The sequence below is a fragment of the Anolis sagrei genome, chromosome 6, assembly GCF_037176765.1.
Source record: "Anolis sagrei isolate rAnoSag1 chromosome 6, rAnoSag1.mat, whole genome shotgun sequence".
In the NCBI taxonomy this organism is placed as follows: Eukaryota; Metazoa; Chordata; class Lepidosauria; order Squamata; family Dactyloidae; genus Anolis; species Anolis sagrei.
In genome coordinates, this window is record NC_090026.1 from 55,162,831 (window position 1) to 55,189,178 (window position 26,348).

The 26,348-nt window shown below is 39.3% G+C and overlaps 1 protein-coding gene across 1 annotated transcript in view; it reads right to left on the minus strand.

The window, feature by feature from the left end:
* The window catches only part of G3BP2 (G3BP stress granule assembly factor 2), a 41,158-nt gene extending 15,692 nt beyond the window's left edge, over positions 1-25,466 (minus strand). The window contains exons 1-5 of the mRNA XM_060781354.2: positions 25,313-25,466; positions 12,256-12,373; positions 6,812-6,893; positions 3,559-3,732; positions 2,697-2,787 (exon numbers count right to left, since the gene is read on the minus strand). Of these exons, the coding sequence (XP_060637337.1) occupies positions 2,697-2,787; positions 3,559-3,732; positions 6,812-6,893; positions 12,256-12,350 (442 nt within the window). The 5' untranslated portion in view covers positions 12,351-12,373; positions 25,313-25,466. The remainder of the gene's footprint in view (positions 1-2,696; positions 2,788-3,558; positions 3,733-6,811; positions 6,894-12,255; positions 12,374-25,312) is intronic.
* Between the last annotated feature and the right edge of the window lie 882 nt (positions 25,467-26,348).

Sequence of the window (26,348 nt, forward strand, 5' to 3'; positions counted from 1 at the left end):
CTAACAGTACAAAGCAAACAGACAGACAAAATACAAAATTTGTGTAGTAATAATAATAATAATAATAGTAATAATAATAATAGTAATAATAATAATAATAATAATAATAATAATACTTGATTTATATTCCGCCCTATCTCCCCAAGAGGACTCAGGGCAGATTACAACGCACTAAAAAATACGTAGTGACAAACACATAGAGGCAAACATTCAATGCCTCACCACAAAAGCAGGCAAGGATGGAATTAACAACCCACCCAATCTCAACACCAATTGACATCAAACAACCAGTTACAAATAAAACCTAAAATCGCATGAAGTTGTTGAACTGTGTTTGATTAATTGGGAGATTTAATAGTGTGTGTGTGTGTTTTAAAGCTGGCTATGTGTATGAAAAGCTATCCAGCATGTGTGGAGTTAAAGGATCACAGAAGTTCAAGTTTTCCTAGAAGGGACAGTAAAAATGTTTCCTGCTTCCTCTGATGGAATGGATTTGGATCACATTGGAATGTTAGAGGCGTGCCTTTCACTGATAAGGGAGACTGCAACCGCCATTACGAAGATGTTCCTGAATGAGTACAGATGTGTTAGTTTAAGCCAGGGGTCCTCAAACTAAGGCCCGGGGGGCGGATACGGCCCTCCAAGGTTATTTACCTGGCCCTCGCTCAGGGTCAACCTAAGTCTGAAATGACTTGAAAGCACACAACAGCAACAACAACAACAACAGTCCTATCTCATCGGCCAAATGCAGGCCCACACTTCTCATTGAAATACTAATACGTTTATATTTGTTTAAATTGCACTTCATTTTAATTATTGTATTGTTTTTAAGTGTTTTTTGCACTACAAATAAGATATGTGCATAGGAATTCATTCATGTTTTTTAAAATTATAATCTGGCCCTCCAACAGTTTGAGGGACTGTGACCTGGCCCTCTGTTTAAAAAGTTTGAGGATCCCTGGTTTAAGCCATGTGCTATGTTGCTTCTTGTGTATATAGTATAAATAAACTATTTAATGGCTGCAATAAACCCTTTATTGCCTTGATAGAAGCTACATAATAAAGTTATAGCTAATCATAAAAACATAAAAATTATTTCAACCATAAAAACATGAACCTCAGTTTAACGAGCTCCTGAAGGTTCACTAAAAATGTTAAAATATTTAAAAATTCAAGGTTGGCTATTACTATAATATCTGACAGCACCAGGCCAACCTGCCAAGGCTAGAGGATAATGAAAATATCCAATCAAAGGCGAAGTAGCTGACTGTCGTTCCCTAGTCCACCTCCTCCTCTTCTCTGCATGCTAAAGTGCGCAAATGGGTTTTTAATTTATTGTCGAAGGCTTTCATAGCCAGAATCACTGGATTGTTGTAGGTTTTTTTTCAGGCTATATGGCCATGTTCTAGAGGCATTTTTTCCTGATGTTTCACCTGCATCTCTGGCAAGCATCCTCAGAGGTAGTGAGGTCTGTTGGAACTAGGAAAATGGGTTTATATATCTGTGGAATGACCAGGGTGGGACAAAGGACTCTTGTCTGTTGGAGCTAGGTGTGAATGTTTCAACTGACCACCTTGATGGCCTGGTAGTGCCTGGGGGCAATCTTTGGGGACATCTAATCACCTCTCAACAAAAGATCAAGGTGGTCAGTTGAATGTAGAGTGTATTACAGTAAACCAAAGGGGATGTAGTCATATCTGATGTCCCCAGGTGCAACTAGTGACCTAATTTTGATTGTGCAATTGCACTCCAGATCACTACTGAAATCTGGCCCATGCAGGCTTCAGGGTTGAGTCTAGAAGTCTACCCAAGCAATGGATCAGCACAAGGTAAACCCTTATTTCCTGATCTGTCTTTCCGCTGTCCAGGAGCATCTCTGTCTCTTCCGAATTTTCAATGTCATCAGAATATTGTTAACCCCAAACTCTGGACAATGCCTCCCAGTGGTTCAATGTATATGGTGAACAACAAAGGATCAAACTTGAATTCTAAAAGCACTACCTTTTGACTTCACCCCTACATGAAAGACTGAAATCACTGTAAAACAGTCCCATGTCCCAGCCTAAAGAGGCAATCCAGAGGATAAAGTGGTCATGTTTGTAATAAAATGTAGCAGGGTCTGTCACAAGAAATGTATCATTCTCCCTTTCCTATAGAAGGGAATGCCTTTTCCAGGATGTTCTCCCTGAGGAGGACATAAAGCTGTCCTCATAATAAACAAAGGCATCAAAGAAAGTGCAACATGGATGAGCCACTCCAATAGATCTTTTAATACAGCTGTTCTTGAATCTATGCTCCATGGAGCCCTTGGGGCTCTGAGAAGCATACTAAGGGTCTCTGTAATATTATAGTATAACGTTATAGTACAATGTAATATATAATATTAATATTGTGCTATGATAATAATATAATATATTGTATTTACTTTTTACTTGTAAGCCACTCTGAGTCCCCTTCAGGGTGAGAAGGGCAGCATATAAATGGCGTAAATAAATAAATAAATAAATAAATAAATTGCGGGTGCTGGTGGGAGTGGAGCCTGAGCAAGGCCTTGTCTTCCGTCTTAGCAGGGCCTCCCTCCCTTCGCACAATGCCTTCTTTTCTGGGACTGCATTCATTCCCTCCCTGGCGACTGGAAAGCTGCTCCCATGTGTGTTTGGAGGGAGGAGGAGGAGAAGGAGGAGACATCATCTCACCTTCATCTAGCTCAGCTTCAGAGTCACCAAATACTTCATCTTCATAACGGAATATGTCGTTGTGGACATAGAACTTATTTGGAACAGATCCCTATAAAAACAACCAAAGAGAAAAAGAAGGCTCAACAGTGAACCACTGAAGTCGCTGTTAACACTGTAAATATTTCCAAATTTAATCCTTTCCCTGCTGCATTCAAAAGATAATCAATATAATTAAGATAGCTACGATATGTAATCATGTGTAAATTGATTTTTTTTTTACAACAAATCACATCAAAACCTTGGTCAACCTATACATGAGTCAAGGCTGAAATAAGGACCCAGTGCAAAAGCAGTGACAAGAGACAGAAGCCAGAAGTGTTTCCACCCCATTGCTCCTTCCGTGCCGAAACTGGAGAAAGAAAGGCAGACTTCCTTCCTTTCCTTCTTTTTGAGTCTGAGCAGAGTTCAGCAGTAACATGGGGAAGACATGTGGAGCACCTGACATAAAGGGAATTCAAAATTACCACCACAGAATTTTTTTAAATAAAGATATTTTAAAAACAACAACAAAATGACCATCACAACCTTTCCAGAGAACCATATGAACTTCATCCCTTATTTAAAATGGATGCTGTTGCTTCATTCTATCTCACATGCCCAAAATGATTCCTCCACATTGCTACTGAACTCCACTCAGATCAAAAAAGATAAGGGGGAAATAGAGAAGGACAAAAGAAATAAAGCTGCTAATGCCAAATGGGAATTCAATGCAAGATAGTTTATAGCACTAATTATTCCAAAATTCCCTCCTGTTCTTTTTGGGTGAGAAAAGGTGACTCTGCTTAACATATAAGATTAATTAATCAAGTGATTTACTTACTTCTGGAGCCAGCACAAAGGTCTGCATAAACTTCCTCATTGGCTGCCCATTGTTTGTCAGCTCACCCATGACTTGCACAACAACTCCATCATTCAGGGTTGCATGGGCATCCACATGGCGAATCTTGGTGCGGCATTCACTAAACTGCAAGGACATTACCTTCTTGTGTATATCCTAAAGAGCAAAAATGTTGACACATTGTAAATCTTGTAGGGATGTGGGGTTTTTTTTACTGCAACATGTACATTTATGTAACAAAAAATATGGAAGACTGTATTCTCAATATATAGCTTTTTCATCATCCTAATAGAAACAGATCAGACATCACACTGGCAACGCATAGTTAAAGCAATGGTATTCCCCAGAGTCATCTACGGATGTGAGAGTTGGACCATAGGGAAGGCTGAGCGAAGGAAGATATATGCTTTTGAACTGTAGTGCTGGAGGAAAGTTCTGAGAGTACCTTGGACTGCAAGAAGATCTAACCAGTCCATACTTCAGGAAACAAAGCCCGACTGCTCATTGGAGAGTAGGATAGTAGAGGCAAAGATGAAGTATTTTGGCCACCTCATGAGAAGAAAGGAAAGCTTAGAGAAGACAATGATGCTTGGGAAAATGGAAGGAAAAAGGAAGAGGGGGAAGCCAAGGGCAAGATGGATGGATGGCATCCTTGAAGTGACTGGATTGACCATGAAGGAGCTGGGGATGGTGACGGACGACAGGGAGCTCTGGTGTGGGCTGGTCCATGAGGTCACGAAGAGTCGGAAGTGACTGAACGAATGAACAAGGAGGACAGACTGTCTTAATCAGAGGCCCGGAACTCCTTTTACAGAAGTTACATTTGAAATACTAATCTTAGTCTTAATTTTTGCACTCCACATTTTAGCATATTCTCTACATAATTCCTAATTGGTTCCCTCATCCTCTTAGCTACTGTAACATTTTCAAGGCTTGGAACTCTTTTTATCCATACTGTTACAAAAGCTAACATACCTCAAACAGCATTTGTGCCAGTGAAAATATGACATGTAGGAAGTCAAAAGTGTAGTGACTATATAGGCTTTTCAGGAGAACCTCTTATTCAAGAGCGGCGTCTTCCTTTCTTTTATGATATCCTCTTTACTAATTTAGCCACAGCATAATTTCTGTACCTGATTTACCTCTCTTTCCTCAAGCCTACCAAATCTTTATTGGTCCAGAAGTTGTGTTGTAGCCTGTTATAAGTGTAGTCAAATCTTAGAATCTCAGACTATACTTATAATTTCTTCTATCCAGCTAAAACACTACTTCTGGACCAATTAAAAAAGCAGGGGTCTTCACCAAGAACAGTGTGGCAACAGGCCCTTCCACACCGCCCTATATCTCAGAATATCAAGGCAGAAAATCCCACATTATCTGAGTGTGAGCACTATACGGTTCTGGCCCAGCTTACTTGTCTGAACGCATCCGCCACTACATCCCACCTCGTAATCTACAATCATCCGGGGAGGCCCTGCTCTCGCTCCCATCAACAGCACATATGCGCCTGGTAGGGATGAGAGACAGGGTCTTCTCAGCTGTGATCTCCCGCCTATGGAACACACTCCCAAATAAGGTAAGAGTGGCTCCCTCCCTCCTGGCTTTTAGAAAAAAAATTGAAATCATGGTTTTGGGACCAGGCCATCGGGCAGTAGAGGTAAATGTATGCAGCATTTCAGAAAGACAATAACTAGAACGGCGATTTGATGAACGAGACTGTTTTATTGTTTTAATTATTGTTTTATTGCTTGTGGATGTACTGTTTTTAACTTGATTTATGTCTAATGGAATTGTATAATTGTAATTGTTTGTACTGGCATTGAATTTTGCCATTACTTATGTGTAAACCGCTTTGAGTCCCTCTCGGGGTTGGAAAAGCGGTATAGAAATACTGTAAATAGATAGATAGATAGATAGATAGACCCAGTTCAAAGCAAATATTCTGATATTTTTCTGCCTTGATATTCTGGGACATAGGGCTGTGTGGAAGAGCCCAACAATAGTGAAGAACATTAGGAAGTATATTCCACAAATATTTGAAGTCACTTTCATAATGCTAGATAATATTGAAATAATAGCACATCACTATGGTGGAAATGTACTTCCTGGATATCACTTTATTCTGCTTGGGTCTGACATACAATACATATTGCCACATGTCAACACCCACAAGAACATACATATAGGAAAGAAAAATAATTCACATGGGCCTTTGGATGGGATTTTACTACAAACATCCAAGACAAACTGGCTTGAAAAGGGAAGTTATTTCTTCTTCAAACATCCAACTTATTTTTTAAAGTTTCTGCTGTCTTGTATATGTTCATTATCTGGCCCATTGAACAGTAATTGAGAAAGTAGAGCCGTATAATTGGCAATACAAAAAAACTGGGGGGGACGGGGGGACACAAGGAACACCAGAAGTATCTTAGCTAGATGACAACACTTCAATTATGCCACTTTGGTTTTTAAATATTATTTAAAGAAAAATCAAGAATAATAGTGCTTTTTTCACACATACATAATTTTGTTAAGTATTAAAAATATTTAACAACTCGAACAAACAATAACACTATTAAGTATTTAATGTTGTAGCAAACTCAGATAATCTCGATCTCCATATTATTCAAGACACCTTCAAAATTTATTATATACAGCATAGTAACCATGCCAATTTTTAAAATAACTAACAACAATTTGGGGGCAATTTGACTTAAGAATTCAACAAATATATTTACTGTTGCAAATGTACATTAACACATGCATAAAAAGTATTTTTTAAACTAAGGGAAGCCTGGATTGCGAGAAGATCCAATCAGTCCATACTTCAGGAAATAAAGCCCGACTGCTCGTTGGAGGGAAGGATAGTAGAGGCCAAGATGAAGTACTTTGGCCACATCATGAGAAGAAAGGAAAGCTTAGAGAAGACAATGATGCTGGGGAAAATGGAAGGAAAAAGGAAGAGGGGCCGACCAAGGGCAAGATGGATGGATGGTATCATTGAAGTGACTGGATTGACCTTGAAGGAGCTGGGGTGGTGATGGCCAACAGGGAGCTCTGGCGTGGGCTGATCCATGAGGTCACAAAGAGTCGGAAACAACTGAACAGATGAACAACAAGAAGAAGAGAAGCCTAATATTTAGTCAGTTGAAATATGTGTTAATGCATTAATTTGAACAGAATCCTGCTAAAAACAATGACCAACAGGACAATATAACTGATATGCAGTACATACAGCTTGGCCGTACACTGCCTCTTGGGGTTTGCCACTGGCATCCAGGCCACCATGGACATAGGAAGAATTCCTGCCATAAAACCTGCAAAGGTAATAAAGTATAAGGATTAGGATAGTCATATAGTATTATGGTCTAGAACTCATTACTTTGAAGAAAAATAGTTTCTAATATACTTCACTTCACTTTATTTCTTAATTAGTCGCTCTCCACCAAGGTGCTCCGAGCGACTTACAATTTAAAATAGCATTTACACAATATAAAAACATCAAACATAAAAACATTCAACAGTTACTATTTGGCAAATTAGATCTGATCACTTTACTTAAATGCACAATCAAACAGCCAAGTCTTGAGCGCCTTTACAAAAGGTCGCAACTCCGACATTGCTCTAATGTATGGAGGCAATAAGTTCTACAGAATTGGAGCATAGATCGAAAAAGCTCTACGCCATATATCTTCCAGGTGTACCTCCCTAGGGCCTGATAAGTATAGGAGGTTTTCTTGGGTGGATCGAGGTAACCACTGATGGGAAAAAGGAATGAGGCGGTCCGTAAGATATAAAGGTCCTTGGCCATTTTGAGCTCTAAATGTCAGGATCAGTATTTTGTAAGAGATCCGATGTTCTATTGGTAGCCAATGCAGTTGTTGTAGAATCGGTGTAATATGGGATCTTATAGATGATCCCGCTAGCAGCCTGGCCGCCGCATTTTAGACCATCCAAATCTTCTGAGTTGTTGACTTCGGAAGGTCAGCATATAAGGCGTTGCAATAGTCCAACCTAGTGGTGACTGTTGCGTGGATTACTGTTGCCAATGCTTCTACCGAAAGGTAGGATGCCAATTTCCTTGCCTGGCAAAGATGAAAAAAGGCCTGCTTACTTATGGCAGTGATCTGGGCCTCCATTGTCAGCGATGAGTCCAACACAACCCCAAGGCTTTTAACAGTGGCAGATGGAACCAGAGATTCCCCATCGAAGTCAGGCAGAGACTGGATTAATTCTGGCGGCTGGCTGGGCTAGAGTATCTCAGTTTTTGCAGGATTCACTTTTAGTCTGCTCACTCGCAGCCAACTCATCACTGCTTCCAAACACAGCCTAAAGTTCTCAGGAATCACGGTTGTCCCAGGTTCAAGATGCAAGAGTAGCTGGATATCATCTGTATACTGCCAAGAATTTAAAAAATGCTACCCCAAAAATAATCTTACACTGAATGGCCAGCTAGGAAATCCTTTGGAGATGTATTGGGCTCAATTAATCAATTGCTCAATCTAAACCATCGCATTCCTAAATCCTTCAGAAGATATTTTCAGTTCTTACAGATCAACAGTTTTGTTCACTTCCCCTTTCATTTGAAGGAATACAGGTTCATATTCTTTTTCTAAAAAGAGCTTCTTAACCATTCCTCCAGTTTCTGCCCTCATCTGCAATAATAGCTTCCTGCTTACAATATTTTCATTTGCACTTCTAGCCCCTTCACGACAATTTTACACTACCCTATTTCCCAGTGTTTTTAAAATTATTTTTTTTTATTCTTGAATTGGCCCTGCCCAGTGATTTCTTTCTGTGTTTTGATGTTTGGTTTTATATTGCTGTGTTGTCTATTATATTGGTTTTTGCATTTTATGTATTTTATTTTTTGAGTTTTTATGTTTTTGTGTAATACTGTGTTTATTATATTGATGGGCGTGGCCTCATGTAAGCCACCTGAGTCCCCCTGGGGAAGATGGAGTGGGGTATAAATAAAGTTTTTATTATTATTACTAGCCGTCCCCTGCCACGTGTTGCTGTGGTCCACATGGGGGTTCTGTGTGGGAGGTTTGGCCCAATTCTATCGGTGGTGGTGGTGGGGGGGGGGGGGGGTTCAGAATGCTCTAATGCTCTGTGATTGTAGGTGAACTATTAATCCCAGCAAGTACAACTCCCAAATGTCAAGATTCTGTTGTCCACAAACTCCACCAGTATTCACATTTGGGCATATTGAGTATTCGTGTTAAGTTTGGTCCAGATCCAGCATTGTTTGAGTCCAGTGATCTCTGGATGTAGGTGAACTACAACTCCAAAACCAAAGGACACTGCCCACCAAACCCTTCCAGTATTTCCTGTTGGTCATGGAAGAACTGTGTGTCAAGTTTGGTTCAATTCCATCGTTGGTGGGGTTCAGAAGGCTCTTTGATTGCAGGTGAACTATAAATCCCAGCAACTACAACTCCCAAATGACAAAATAATTTTTTTAAGTGAAGGGCATATATTGGCCTGTCCAAATTTGGTGCCAATTCCCCCAGTGGTTTTTGAGTTCTGTGAATATCACAAAGGAACATTACATTTTTATTTATATAGATTATTACTTTTATTATTATTATTATTATTATTATTATTATTATTAGCCTATTTCTTGAGTATGACATTATCCAGCAGTAACTTAATTTTTTTTAAAGGACATATAATCTTTATAATCATGAGCACTAAAAACCCCATGACTATATTTTTTCACAATTTACATTTATTATAAACCTGGTGATCGAACAGAATCCTACTGTTGGAAGAAACCACAAGGGCTGTCCTGTCCTAAGTAACTTCTGAATAAGTCACTTCTAAGTCACTTCTGAATGTATTATACTGGAGTGTTTTCTAAAATTGCATGTTTTCTAATAATGATAACAACTGCTCAGAGATATTCAACAGATACTGCAGGAGGGCAGCAGAAGAATCATAACTTTAGCTGTCATTCACATTACCTTTAAAGCTAGTTGAAAATTGCATTTTTTGAAAAAGACTGCAAACGCCTCCTACTGGCTGGCAGGATAACAACACGATGATTTAGCCTTTCTGGAAACTTGTTTATCACCCTCATCTGTTCTGTTTTGTTCTCATCTTTTTGACCTTTTGACATCTACTGTCTCTTGTCTTAAGGTGAGCAAGCTGTAATTCAAATCACAGCTCTATTCCTTTAGCTCAGTGGTCCTAACACTAAGGCCCGGGGCCAGGTACGGCCCTCCAAGGTCATTTACCCAGCCCTCGCTTAGCGTCAACCTAAGTCTGAAATGACTTGAAAGCACACAACAACAATAACAACAATCCTAAAGCAGGCCCACACTTCCCATTGAAATACTAATAAGTTTTATTTGTTGTTCTTCATTTTAATTATTATATTGTTTTAAGGTTTTTTGCACTACAAATAAGATATGTGCAGTGTGCATAGGAATTCATTCATGTTTTTTCAAATTATAATCCGGCCCTCCAACAATTTCAGGGACTGTGACCTGGCCCTGTTTAAAAAGTTTGAGGACACCTGCTTTAGCTGATATTACTGAACTTGCATCTCACTTTAAATGCCATGGCTCCATGCAATGGAGTCCTCGTGGGAGTTCACTGAACATTGAAAAAACCAAGGTGCTGTTCCAGCAGACACCAGCCAACCCCTCTCCAATGCCAGCGATACAGCTTAATGGTGTAACATTAGAAATTGTTGACCATTTCCGCTACCTTGGCAGCCACCTCTCCACCAAAGTCAACATCGACACCGAAATACAACACCGCCTGAGCTCTGTGAGCGCAGCATTTTTCCAAATGAAGCAGGGAGTGTTTGAGGACCGGGACATCCGTAGGGATACCAAGGTGCTTGTTTATAGAGCTATTGTCCTCCCAACCCTGCTCTATGCCTGTGAGACGTGGACTGTCTACAGATGTCACATGCAACTCCTGGAACGATTCCATCAGCGCTGCCTCCGGAAAATCCTGCAAATCTCTTGAGAAGAAAGGCGGACAAACGTCAGCGTGCTGGAAGAAGCAAAGACCACCAGCATTGAAGCGATGGTCCTCCGCCACCAACTCCGCTGGACCAGCCACGTTGTCCAGATGCCCGACCACCATCTCCCAAAGCAGTTGCTCTACTCTGAACTCAAGAACGGAAAACGGAATGTTGGTGGACAGGAAAAGAGATTTAAAGATGGGCTCAAAGCTAACCTTAAAAACTCTAGCATAGACATGGAGAACTGGGAAGCCCTGGCCCTTTACTGCTCCAGCTGGAGGTCAGCTGTGACCAGCAGTGCTGCAGAATTTGAAGAGGCACGAATGGAGGGTGAAAGGGAGAAGCGTACCAAGAGGAAGGCGCATCAAGCCAACCCCGACCGAGACCGCCTTCCACCTGGAAACCAATGCCCTCACTGCGGAAGAAGATGCAGAGCAAGAATAGGGCTCCACAGCCACATACGGACCCACAAGAATGTTGGAATACAATCCTCCTCAGAAAACAAGGGATCGCCTAAGTAAGTATAGCTTCCCAAGATCCATGCCCTTTTCTGGGTGCATCTACCCCGTGGAATGAATGCAGTTGGACCTTACTTTAAATGCCGTGTCTCCATTAGATGGTCTTGGGAACTGCAATTTCCCAAGGTTCATGAACCTTCTCTGGGTGCATCTACACTGTGAAATGAAGGCAGCTGGATCATAATACCATAATACCATAGCTCCATACTATGCAATCCTGGGAGTTATAGTTCCACCCTTCTCTGTGGGGCAGGAGAGAGAGAGAAAGAGAGAGAATCGCCGCTTTCCTTCCCTCCCTCCCTGCTTCCAGAATTGAAGACATATATTACAAATATGAGAATTTGATAGATCATTGCCAATCTTTGTACGTTCCTACTCATATATTAAACCTGCAATGGATGGTCTCTAGTACATGTTCACCTTTAAAATGAGGACTGTGGCTACCAAACAATAGGGCTTCTTCGTGACACGCAACTCAGTTATAAACCTCCCAAATACATTATCTTTTCAACAGGAGGAAACGTTTTTTCATTGCGCTAAGGTTTTCAGATGACATTTTAATTCTGTTTTAGATTTTTTTAAAAATTGTTTTAAAATAAAATTTGAATCCTGTTAATGGCTTTATGCTGATTTAATAATTTTGTGGCTTTCAATTATAATTATTTCCTTTGTAATTATTTTATTTTCTGTAAACTATCCAGGAAATATGTAAACTATCCAGGAAATATGACCAAAGGGCAGTATTACACTAATATATACTTTATTACAATATATAAATTATTGTAATGTATAAGACATAAATTATAAATAAATAAAAAATAGGAATAACACAAACCGCATCTATACTTTCTTCCCTCTCCAAAAGCCTCTTCTTCCTATTGTTTGGTTACATTCTCAATTTTTTTTTTGCACAGCACACATGTTACAATTATCATTGTCATCTCTATACTCCACTTTGCCAAAAAGTAGGACTCTATAATGTATTATTGAAAAAGCAACCATTTATGCACTTTGTTCAACATATTAGTACCCTCAAAGTAGGATAAAGAAAATTAGTGGAGTCCAGATGATATTAATCTATATAGGCAATTTGACTGCTCATAACGATTTATATGGGTTAATCAATCCACCTCAACTTTGGCCAAACCCACACAAATTATGGATTTTTTTTTAAGTTACCTGTGTAAGAAATCTGGTGCTTTATTTAGCAGAGTATAGTACTGCCTCACGAACTCCCGCCCTACAAGCAGCGGACTTGGCTTCTCCATCACCATTTCTTTGGTACACAGTGTCAAGGCTGTAATACAGGAGAGCAAATGAAAAAGATGTACATTTCAAAATCACCAGCATTAATTGTAGTAGAGCTTTATAACAATGAAGTGGGAGTGGGGGTGGAACAGTTAAAAAAAAATAGGATGCTGAGTATCTCTTTTCACTTCACTTTATTTCTTAATTAGTCGCTCTCCACCAAGGTACTCCGAGCGACTTACAATTTAAAATAGCATTTACACAATATAAAAACATTCAGCATAAAAACATACAACAGTGACTATTTGGCAAATTAGATCTGATCAAATTAGATCTTATCAGTGGTTAAGCAGACAAGTGAGCAAAGTGTTTAAAGACAAATTCAGTTCAATTCATATCTATTCAAAAGTAAGTTTCACCAAGTTTAATGGGGGTAATTCACAGGCTAACAAACTTGGGACTACTTATTTTGGAATAAACTAACACAGGATTGGATTGTCAACCAAAGCAACACATTCCTGAAATTGAATATCCCAAAAAAAAAAGGGGGGGGGGGAGGAATCCAATCAAAAATGCTAAGTAATTCTTTACACCTTGATATCACATTTTTTGCATGTTAAATTGGCTTCAGATATTTTAATGGGATTGTCCATTAAATGGAAATTAAAATTTTGTAAAACGTATTATTGTAATTGCATTTTGTTTTCATCTTGTGCTCTAAACTGCCTTAGTCCTATATATTAGGAGAAAGGCAGACTATAACATAAATAAATAAATAATACTTAATCAAACATTTTAGACCTCACAAGTTCCTTTGACACTGACAGAACTGTAGTTGTTAAAAGTTTATCTCATTCTTTATTGAAAATTGCAGTAATCTTCCCAGTCCCCACAAAAATTAGCTCAGATCTCTCATTTTACCCTTTAACCCAGGGGTCCTCAAACTAAGGCCCGGGGGCCGGATTCCAAGGTCATTTACCTGGCCCTTGCTCAGGGTCAACCTAAGTCTGGATCGACTTGAAAACACTCAACAACAACAACAACAATCCTATCTCATCAGCCAAAAGTAGGCACACACTTCCCATTGAAATACTAATAAGTTTATATTTGTTAAAATTGTTCTTCATTTTAATTATTGTATTGTCTTAGGTGTTTTTTGCACTACAAATAAGATATGTGCAGTGTGCATAGGAATTCATTCATTTTTTTTCAAATTATAATCCGGCCCTTCAACAATTTGAGGGACTGTGACCTGGCCCCCTGCTTTAAAGAATAGTCCTAACTCATAGTACTTCTAGAAAAAAAACTTAAAACGATTACTGTGATTAATCCTTTATACAAACATATAGTGCAGAAATACTTGAAATCACGTGTGCATTTCCTTCTAGCCCATCTCAGAAAAGGTAGCATAGAACTGGAAGAGGAACTTTAAAAATCAGAATGATTATAGGATTAAAGAACTACTAAGAAATGTCCATTTTTTCAAATTTTATTTTGAAAAACAGTCTGTTCTCTCTTTCACACTCCTCAGAGAAATTTAAGATTTGGAGCACATCTTCAAAATATTGCAATGCATTTTAGCCAGTGTGGAGGTCCCAAAAAAGCAATGGCAACGTTTAGCAGAACATAGTGAAACCTTTTTCCCAGGGTCAATGTCAACAACAGTTTGACACCTATGGGAAAGGACATGTAAGCCAAACTTGCTTTTTCATTGAACAGACAGGCAAAACCACTCTGCCCTTCCACCCTGAGCCTTGATGGTTTCAATTTGTTATCCTGACAGCAGGACATACCCCAAAACTGTAAAAACCACAAATAAAACTGCTATTTTTTAAACCTTGAGAGACTACCTCTATATGAATTGCTAGGCCCTCCAAGGTAACTCAATGTTGAACTTGGTCTCACATTTTTTGCATGTTAAACTGGCTTCAGATATTTTAATGTGATTGTCCATTAAATGGAAATTAAAATTTTGTAAAACATATTATTCTAATTGCATTTTGTTTTAATCTTGTACTGTAAACTGGCTTAGGTTAACCATATAGTGACCCTGGAGAACCTTGAGATTCTTAGGAAGAACATATGAAACCCACAAATAATCAAATCCACAAAAGTTAAATCTGTAAACGTTGATGGCTTTTATCAACATGGAGTTCCCAGTGGCGCAATGGGTTAAACCCTTGTGCCGGCAGAAATGCTGACCAAAAGGTCAGCGGTTCAAATCCGGGAAGCGGGGGTGAACTCCCATCTGCCAGCTCCAGCTTCCCGTGTGGGGACATGAGAGAAGCCTCCCACAGGATGGTAAAACATCCGGGTGTCCCCTGGGCAATGTCCTTGCAGACGGCCAATTCTCTCACATCAGAAGTGATTTGCAGTTTTTCAAGTCACTCCTGACACACACAAAAAATCAGTAACATGAAGTGAAAAATTTTACACTGCCATATATTTCTTATAAAAAAGCTTTTTATTTAAAAAATGAATTGTTTAATAAAACGAATTACATAAACATAATGAACACGAGACAAGACAAAATTAGCCAAAGGAATAAATGCAAAAGAAGTCAGATTTAAAAGAAAAGATCTATCCAGATTGACTCAACCGCAGAACTTACACAGCAAGAAAGAATCCTTGCCTTACTAAATTATCTGTGATTGAACTGATCTATGCTAGTTGGAACTAACAATATGATTTAGGCCAAAGTTATAATTAACGTTTTCCAGATCACTCTTCCTAGGAATTCTGTATGTACACAATTCTTCAGCCAGGTCAGGTGAGTTTAACATTTTCCAATGTTTTCATTTCTCCCATTAAAAAATCTAAACAATATAAAGGAAGTGTATACTGTATTATTTTGCCAGATTTAATATGTATAAAAGTACTCCAATCTAAATTTTCCAAAACTCCATCAGTGCAATCTATATATGTCTTCTTGGAAATCTCACTGATTAGAAAGGAACTTGCCCTCAAGTAAGTAGGTGAATAAATGTAGCTTTAGTGCTGTTTGAAGTAATCAATAAAGCATTTCACATGTCTGGAAATAGTTATACATTGCATAAAATTACTATGACATTTATAGAGTTCTGTTTAGTAAATTTCAATAATTAGGGGGAAAACAGATCTCGATTGATACTAAAAAGAAATGTTCCCATATTAAAATTGATGGAACACATTCTTGACTGAATGTGCACGAAAGGGGAACATTTTGAGAGATGGGCCTTCATAACACTTGCACGTTGTCCCCTGGGCAACGTCCTTGCAGACGGCCAATTCTCTCATACCAGAAGCGACTTGAAGTTTCTCAAGTCGCTCCTGACACAACAAAAAAAAAATAACACTTGCAAACTCCGGCCATTCTAGGTGTTCCCAAAAAAATCCAAATGCAGCACTTAACAATTAATGGAGACTTTATTACCCCAACTGAAGGCTGAAAACAATATAGGTTGGGGACGCAACACTCACATGAAGCAAGCACTATGCTGGGAAATATCAGACCTGCTACGCAGGTCAAAAACTACAGGGTGAGACAGCATAACTTCCTTTTTTTAAATGCGCGCCATTCAGTCGGTTGAAGACGTAGCGGAGCGTTAGCGGTCTCATTCGAGAGGCGGGAGTATAAAGTTTTGTCCTGACACAGTTCAGTCGCCATCATGCGTTGGAACAGTGAGGAGCGTGCTTTTGCCGTTGAGGCCTACTTTTCGAGCGGATTTGGAGTGACCAGACCGTTCTCCAGATTTGGCCCCTTGTGATTTTTTGAAATCACGTGTTTATGTGAACCGTCCAAGGACCCTACAAGATTTGAAGACCAACATCCAGGAAGAAATTGCCAACATAACGGCTGCTATGCTGGCAAGAGTCATGACAAACGCCAGAAATCGGTTTATTCAGTGTATGGAGAATGGGGGACATCACCTACCTAATTTGAACTTCAAAACTATGTAAAACAAAACTTTAGGTATGTGCCTACATTATAAAAAATAAAATAAAATTCTGATTCATACAATGGGTTTTATTCAGTTTTGAAAAAAGGAAGTTATGCTGCCTCACCCTGTATCTCCTTTGCCTTGAAAAAAAGTTGATGTGAGTTCCATAGCAACTCTATGAGGGAAAGGGTATATTCTGTCTCTATGATTATTCTTACAAACTGGAGAGGACCAACCAAAGGCACTAGAAGACTAGCAAAGGGGCCTTTTGTACACCAGTAAGATTAAGAAAAGTCTAAGCTCCTGGTTGCTGATGTGATAAATCATGAAGTAGGCTTGTAAAGGAAAGGATAACAAGGTATGCTGTAAGGGCAAGATATATGGTTTGTTGGAGAAATAATTAGCCAAACTAGGGAGCTCCAAGGTTGAACAATTCTTTGCCAAGGGGAGGCAGGTTTCATCTTTGTTGTCCTTGACTGGCTGCCTTTTAAGAAAAGTGATCTGGTTTTTTACAGATCAATGCTATATTTTTTATTTATTAAAATATTTATATTCCTCCCTATATCCAAAGATCTCAGAAATAATAAATAGTGAACAATAGTTTTAAAAGACTAAGAATATATCTAATTTTGCTGTTGTTGTGTGCCTTTAACTGGTTTCTGATTTAAAATCAATTAAAAACAGATTATTTGAAACTGAATAAAACAATTTAAAATACTATAACCATAAGCCATATCCATCCTGGATACAATTATTTAGATCCATAAAATGTTTCACCCAATTTTCACATGGTGATAAAGATCTCAATGTTGGTGCGAGTTGGGCCTCCAGAGAGGGGGAATTCTACAACTGAGGTGCCATCGTAGAAATTGGTTAAGATTACTAGTGTTCCACCTCTCCTGGTCACTCAGGGCCCTTCCACACAGCCCTATATCCCAGAATATTAAAACAGAAAATCCCACAATATCTGCTTTGAACTGGGTTATCTGAGGGCCCTTCCACACAGCCATATAGCCCAGAATATCAAGGCAGAAAATCCCACAATATCTGCTTTGAACTGGGTTATCTGAGTCCACACTGCCATATATTTCAGTTCAAAGCAGATAATGTAGAATTTTATTCAACTGTATGGAAGGGGCCTGAGTCCAAACTCAGATAATGTGGGATTTCCTGCCTTAATATTCCAGGATATAGGGGTGTGTGGAAGAGCCCTTAGGCTGGATCTACACTGCCCTATATTCCAGGATCTGATCCCAGATTATCTTATCCCAGATTATCCTATAGTATAGACTCATATAATCTAGTTCAAAGCATATAATCTGGGAACAGATCCTGAGATATAAGGAAAGATCCAGCCTCCATTACATAACTGTTTTCTTAGCAAGATTTGTTCAAAAGCACTTTGTCATAATTTTCTTAGGCGACTGAGAAAGTATGACTTACCCAAGGTCACTGAATGGGTTTCCAAGGCCAAGCAGAAAATCATGCCTTGATCTCCATAGTTACAGTCTAACACTCCAACTAACATACTTCACTGGCTCTTGGACACAAATGATAGAAGACACTGATATCTCTCCAACCTCAAGGTTGGGTTATTATACTGCTTTCTAGGTTTTGTAGTCTCTGGTGAATGTTGGGAACTGTATATTACATTGTACGGCTAAAACCTGTGCTCCTCCAGTCTGGACCAAGTACCAAAGGGTAAGTTTGATTTTTTTAATAAATTTAGATATCATACAAGCTTGTTCTGTTCCACCCTAAAGCTCAAATGAATGCACCCTTTTAATTTCTCAATTCAAATGACATTTTAAAATGGCAGGATCATATAATGATGAATTCTTCACTGCTTCAATACTACAGTGGAATCCCCACTTCTGTTTCATAGATCAATTTTGCAGGAGACTTGACTGGGATAACCATTATTAGCAAATAGTAGTTGGGGGAGGGGGGGGGTAAATACAAGGGGGCTAGTTCCAAAATGAGCAGGAAGCAGGCCCGTAGCCAGGATTTCGTTTCGGGGGGGGGGGGGGGTAAAAAAATTTCAGGGGGGGTTTCGGGGGGGGCTGAGTTTCGGGGGGGGGGGCTGAGTCTGAGTGAAAGAGGGTCTAGCCTAGCAAACCTTTTGTATCATTACCCCAATACCCCCATGCATATGGGATATATTGAGAATGGTGATCAAATCATGATATTAATAAACATAACAGTTTAAATAATGCACCAGTAAGGCCTTTTCGCGAACCACCATGAGAATTTCGGGGGGGGGGGGCTGAAGCCCCCCGAGCCCCCCCCCCCCGGCTACATGCCTGCCAGGAAGTATTTTAATTTTCTTGAAACTATATATCACTTTTATTTAATCTATATTTGTTCTTCCTACCCCCAAAACATGGGACTCAAAGCAACCTGAAAAGCTCAAAAATGCAGTCATTTCTCATGGGTTAAGCATTTGTGGATTTGATTCGTGAATTTCTGTATATTACTTTGCCATTGCTGCTGAGCTATAGGAAACTGAAAAATATGTTCGCTCTAGGCATTTGCTGAACATAGAACTGGAAGCTGAAGATAGAGTTATTGGAGGCCCAACAAATAACTAGAGAAATATTCTGTTGGTTAAAAATTATAACAAGTATTTATTGCCAATTTTATTGGTTATGTCCCTAATCCTCACAAATGTGGAAAGCTGATTGTGCATCTTCCTTGGTTTTTAGATCCAATGAAGACCCAATTTCATTGCTCAACATAGCTCTGGGAAGGTGACAAATTTTAAGCAAAAAATATCAATAAGAGGACTTTCTTCAGACACCAATCTTTGGTATGGCATTTGGGACAGAAGCATATACAGGTTGAGTACCCTTTATATGAATCAGAAATGCCTCAAAATCTAAAATAGTCCACACATGTGACTGAGACAATGACATTTTTGCTTCCTGATGATTCAATGTAAACAAACTTTCTTCCATGCTCAAAATATTAATTAAAAAGTATTATATAAAGTTACATTTAGGTTATGAGTATAAGGTATATATGAAACAAAAATAAATTCTGTGTTTACTCTGGTCCAATCTCCATGATATCTCATGACTCAGGTCTATGCAATACCGTTATTCCAAAATAAAATAAAATTTTAAAAATCTGAAATCTTCTGGTCCCAAGCATTTTTAATAAAGGTATTCAACTTGTCGTAGTTTTGCTGTTTCCTCCCTATTCATCATAGCTGATTTATCCACATCCCCCATTCCACAAACTTTCATTATCTATTTTCTCTATTTTTTCTCCTTCACTACTAGCCCGTCGCTTTGCCTTCCCCTTCCTTCTCTAATGCTACATCCTCCTTTCTTCTCACATTTAGTGATTTTTATAGTGTTTTGAGGATATAGCACACATATTATTTGATTGGAAATTGTAACAGAAGGTGAGAAACTTGTATCTTGGTCCACATATCAAACCGACAATTTATTGGGAATCTCACATCAGAACAACATATTTAATGTGTGGAAAGACCCAAAAATAACATATAAAAAGCTCTGTATTTAAGCAAAGCAATACATCTGAGATCCACATATGTGGGGCTGATCAGGGCACATTGTAGGTAGAAATATTATGTGTGTGTATATGTGTGTGTTCAGTTTTATCATACTTATTTACTGTATTATTATAAGTGTCTTATTTAACTTACTATATAGAGTTTTATTAAGTTGTATCAAGCTTTGTTGTTTGGTTTGGTATGGTGATATGGCCTAAGGGCTAATCAATAAATTTATTTATTAGTGATTTTTCTAGATAAAATCTGTTTCTTCTGCAAAACTCCCTGGCCTTCATCAGTGAGTCTGGTACATATTGCCCCTCTGTAAAGTGTAAATATATATTAGATCCAAATCCTCCTCCAGGTCCACTTACCCTCCTCCTATGAAACTTGCCAAAGTACTAACCCTCCATTTATGTATATTTTCATCTGGTCCTTCCCAAACAGTTTTAATTGTGAGTTTTAAACACCACTGTATTCCTGGTTTTGTTTTGTGTATAGGTATGTTTTAATATGTGTATTTTACAGAGTGTTTTAATATGATTCTGTGTTTTAGTAATGCTTTAATCCGCCTCAAGCCATGAGAAGTAGCAGGCAAGAAATTTCATTTATTTATCTATATTCCGCTTTATCTCTCAAAGCAGCTCACAATTAAAAGCATTACAATACAACTTAAAATATACAAATACATGTGTTGTAATGTAATTTTTTTGTTTTTTTGTTTCTTAAGTCTCTTTCACTGTGTTTTTCAGTATTTTTATGAGTGATGGTCACTCCTTGGCCTGATAGGTGTATTGTGTCCAAATTTGGTGTCAATTCGCCCAGTGGTTTTTGAGTTATGCTCATCCCACAAACGAACATTACATTTTTATTTATATAGACTAGCTGTCCCTTGCCATGCGTTGCTGTGGCTGTCTGTGTATATGTGTTTTGTACATGTATATATGTGTATATGTGTGTGTATATATTTGTATATAAGTGTATATATGTCTGTGTATATATGTGGTTTTGCGCATGTGTTGTAATGCATTTTTTATTTTTTGGCTTTTTAAATCTCTTTTGCTGTGTTTTTCAGTGTTTTTATGACTGATGGTCACTCGTTGGCCTGATAGGTGCATTGTGTCCAAATTTGGTGTTACTTCGTCCAGTGGTTTTTGAGTTACATTATTATTATTATTGAACATTACATTTTTATTTATATCGATTATAATTACTATATTATTATATATTATTGTACTATATTATCGTACCACAACACATATAATATACCACCAGTATATTACACTATTATATATTGTATTATATCATAAGTCGAGGTATATATATAAAACTAGCTGTCCCCTGCCATGCGTTGCTGTGGCCAATAATAATAATAATAATAATAATAATAATAATAATAATAATAAACCTTTATTTGTACCCCGCTACCATCTCCCAAACAACTCGATGCGGCTTACAAGAGGCCGAGCCCAAATACAACAATAAAACAACAACAACAATAATACAGCAAAATAAATCAAAAACAAAGCAATAACATTAACAACACACAATGACGCAATTAAAAACTATGGCAGGGCCAAATGTAATAATTAAAAATTAAAATTAAAAAGTGCTGCATAACCAGGAGAAAGGGTGGGTGTTTGGAGAGGGATGGGTATGCAGATATCCTAAATCTCTGATAAAGTGTGTTGGGGACAAAATGCTTGGAGTTTCCTTATTCTGGGAAGGCACACTGGAACAACCACGTTTTCAAGCTCCTCCTAAAAATTGCCAGCGATGGGGTCTGCCTGATGTCCTTAGGGAGAGAGTTCCAGAGTCGAGGGGCCACCACCGAGAAAGCCCTATCCCTCGTCCCCACCAATTGCACTTGCGATGCAGGTGGGATCGTGAGTAGGGACTCTTCAGATGAACGAAGAGATCGTGTGGGTTCGTACACCGAGATGCGGTCACGCAGGTAGGCGGGTCCCAAACTGTGAATATGTGTTTTGTGTATGTGTGTATATATATACTAGCTGTCCCCTGCCACGTGTTGCTGTGGCTCAGTCTGTGTATATGTGTTTTGTGTGTGTATATATGGGTGTATATATTTGTGTATATGTGTGTTTTGTACATGTGTTGTAATTTATCTTTTTGTTTTTTGGCTTTTTAAGTCTCTTTGGCTGTGTTTTTCATGTTTTTATGAGTGGTCACTCATTAGCCTGATAGGTGTCTTGTGTCCAAATTTGGTGTCAATTCGTCCAGTGGTTTTTGAGTTATGTGAATCCCACAAATGAACATTACATTTTTATTTATATAGATGTGTCTGTATATATATTTGTGTATATGTGTATACATGTGTGTTTGTGCATGCGTTGTAATGTTGTTTTTTTGGCTTTTTAGAATCAAAGAGTTGGAAGAGACCTCATGGGCCATCCAGTCCAACCCCCTGCCAAGAAGCAGGAATACTGCATTCAAAGCACCCCTGACAGATGGCCACCCAGCCTCTGTTTAAAAGCTTCCAAAGAAGGAGCCTCCACCACACTCCGGGGCAGAAAGTTCCACTGCTGAACGGCTCTCACAGTCAGGAAGTTCTTCCTCATGTTCAGATGGAATCTCCTCTCTTGTAGTTTGAAGCCATTGTTCCGCGTCCTAGTCTCCAAGGAAGCAGAAAACAAGCTTGCTCCCTCCTCCCTGTGGCTTCCTCTCACATATTTACACATGACTATCCTATCTCCTCTCAGCCTTCTCTTCTTCAGGCTAAACATGCCCAGCTCCTTAAGCCGCTCCTCATAGGGCTTGTTCTCCAGACCCTTGATCATTTTAGTCTCCCTCCTCTGGACACATTCCAGCTTGTCAATATCTCTCTTGAATTGTGGTGCCCAGAATTGGACACAATATTCCAGGTGTGGTCTAAACATGCCCAGCTCCTTAAGCTGCTCCTCATAGTCTCTTCTGTGTTTTTCAGTGTTTTTATGAGTGATGGTCACTCGTTGGTCTGATTCGTGTTCAAATTTGGTGTTAATTCATCCAGTGGTTTTTGTTATGATCACCCCACAAATGAACATTACATTTTTATTTATATAGACTAGCCATCCCTTGCCACGTGTTGCTGTGGCCCAGTCTGTGTATATGTATTTTGTACGGGTATATATGTGTGTATATATTTATATATATGTGTATATATGCCTGTTTGTTTATATATGTGGTTTTGCGAATGTGTTGTAATGCATTTTAATTTTTTTTTCTTTTTAAGTCTCTTTTGCTGTGTTTTTCAGTGTTTTTATGAGTGATGGTCACTCGTTGGCCTGAGAGGTGTATTGTGTCCAAATTTGGTGTCAATTCGCCCAGCATTTTTTGAGTTATGTTAATCCCACAAATGAACATTACATTTTTATTTATATAGATTATATCTCATTATTATATAATTATATATTGTATTGTACTATATTTTCGTACCACAACACATGCGCAGTATATTATACTATTATATATTGTATTATATAATAAGTCGAGGTATATATATAAAACTAGTTGTCCCCTGCCACGCGTTGCTGTGGCTCAGTCTGTGTATATGTGTTTTGTGTGTATATATATGGGTGTATATATTTGTGTATATGTGTGTTTTGTACATGTGTTGTAATTTATCTTTTTGTGTTTTGGCTTTTTAAGTCTCTTTTGCTGTGTTTTTCCATGTTTTTATGAGTAATGGTCACTCGTTGGCCTGATAAGGTGTATTGTGTCCAAATTTGGTGTCAATTCATCCAGTGGTTTTTGAGTATGTGAATCCTATAAACAAACATTACATTTTTATTTATATAGATGTATCTGTATATATATTTGTGTGTATGTGTATACATATGTGTTTGTGCATGCATTGTAATGTTTTTGTTGGTTTTTTTTTTTTGCTTTTTAAGTCTCTTCTGTGGTTTTTCAGTGTTTTTATGAGTGATGGTCACTTGTTGGCCTGATTAGTGTTCAAATTTGGTGTTAATTTGCCCAATGGTTTTTGAGTTATGTTAATCCCACAAAGGAACATTACATTTTTATTTATATAGATGTGTCTGTATATATATTTGTGTATATGTGTATACATGTGTGTTTGTGCATGCGTTGTAATGTTGTTGTTGTTTTATTATTATTATTATTATTATTATTATTATAACTTTATTTGTACCCCGCTAGCATCTCCCGAAGGATTTGGTGCGGCTTACAACAGGCCGAAGCCCACACAATACAACAATACAATACATAGCAAATAAGACAATTAAGCAGAAAAACAAATACAATAGCAATACAGCAAGACATTATTAAAAATTGAGCCGGCCGGAATAGGGGTACAGGATTAAAAGTGCTGATGTGTCGGAGGGATATGGGATTATAATATAAATGTGGTGTGCAGTGTGCGGTGGTCTTGATTCTGACTAAAGTGCTTCTGGGATTTGGAACTGGGGTTTCTAGCCAGAGAAGGCATATAGGGTTCCTAGTCTGAGAAGGCACATTTGAACAGCCAGGTTTTCAAATTCTTTCTGAAGACTGCCAGTGTAGGGGCTTGTCTGAGGTCTTTCGGGAGGGTGTTCCAGAGGCGGGGGGCCACCACGGAGAAGGCCCTGTCCCGTGTCCCCACCAGACGCGCTTGTGACACGGGCGGGATCACGAGCAGGGCCTCTCCAGATGACCGGAGTGAGCGTGTGGGTTCGTAGACAACGATGCGGTCACGCAGGTAGGGTGGTCCCAAACTGTTCAGGGCTTTGTAGGTAAGCACCTGCACCTTAAATTGGGCTCGGAAAACAAACGGCAGCCAGTGGAGCTCCTTAAACAGGAGGGTTGACCTCTCTCTGTAATGGGCCCCAGTTAACATTCTGGCTGCTGCCCGCTGGATCAATTGGAGTTTCCGAGCCGTTTTGGCTTTTTAAGTCTCTTCTGTGTTTTTCAGTGTTTTTATGAGTGATGGTCACTCGTTGGCCTGATTAGTGTTCAAATTTGGTGTTAATTCATCCAGTGGTTTCTGAGTTCTGTTAATCCCACAAACGAAATTACATTTTTATTTATATATAGATAGATTACATTAAAACATTAATATTATATGTAATAGTATTATTATATCACAAAAAGCCTTCGACAATACATTAATATTATATGTAATAGTATTATTATATCACAATAAGAAATAAAACTATTACTAGTACTATTATTACTATTATTGGTGAAAGAATGGTGAAAAGAAATAAACCTCGGCTTTTCTGCAAACTCCTCAGTACTGACCTGCCTTACATGGTAGTTGTAAGGCGAATACACTGATTCGAGGCCAACGTTTACTGCGTATTAGGAGGCGGGGTTGAAGGGGGCCCATCTACATTGCAATACAATGCAGTTTGGAACTGCATGATATGGTCAGCGTAGACCCACATAATGCAGCTCTGTGCAATTAACTGCTGTTGACAGCAGCAGCAGCATCCCCCCTCCTCCCTCCTCCGCCACGTCCTTTCTCTGAGGGGCGAGAAAAAAGCCCCGCCAGGAGGCAAAGCGCGGGCCCAGGAGGCTCCCCATCCGCCCGTGCCCCGTTACCCACCTAGGCGCTCTCCGCGGTCTCGGGATCCGGTTCGCTCCCGGCCGAAGGCACGGGGAGGAGCGACTGGGGCTGCGCGTCCCTCCCTCCTTCCTTCCTTCCCTCAGACGGAGTCCGGGCGGAACCGGAAGTGGCTCTCTCGCTCCCCGCCGGGAGAGCGCGAGGCCGAAAGCGCGCGCGCGCCTGCGAAAAGGTCCCCAATAGCCGCCAGGAGTGGGCGGGGCTAAAGCCGCCACATCTGGTGCGCGAGGAGCACGCTTTTGAAGTGATGGGCCAAACGGAAGTCCGGCTTTGGCGTCCTTCTTTTGTTTATCCTCTCTATGCTTACGCTTCCGGGAAAGGAAAGGCCATTGTAACGTCCTCCGTTAGGGCCGCCAGGTTTTTGGGACTTCAGCTCCCACAATTCCTGCCGCCTAGACAAGCTTCTGAGGCGCTTGGGAGTTGAAGTCCGCCCAAAAAAACCTCGAAGCCGGCCATTCTCTTCTCTCAAGAGTTCATTGGAAGAGAGCTTCGTGCACGCTCCACTTCCGGTTCCCTGTAGGTTCTTTCGTAAACATTGCTAGCAAGGTATTGTCGAAGGCTTTCATGGCCGGGATCACTGGGTTGTTGTAGGTTTTTCCGGGCTATATGGCCATGTTCTGGAGGCAATTTTTCTCCTGACGTTTCGCCTGCATCTATGGCAAGCATCCTCAGAGGTAGTGAGGTCTGTTGGAAGTAGGAAAAATGGGTTTATATATCTTTGGAATGACCAGGGTAATGTTTCAGCTGATCACCTTGATTTGCATTCAATGGCCTGGAAGCGCCTGGGGGGAATCTCTTGTTGAGAGTGAATTGCTAGCAAGCCATGCTAATATTGTACATATAATAATAATAATACTATTTATATCCCGCCCTAAACATAATATAATAATTTTTATTTATTTATTTATTTACCTTACTTATATACCGCTGTTCTCAGCCCGAAGGCGACTCACAGCGGTTCACAACAAATACGAACAGCAAAAATTCAGTGCTACAGTATAAAAACAGTTAACAACCT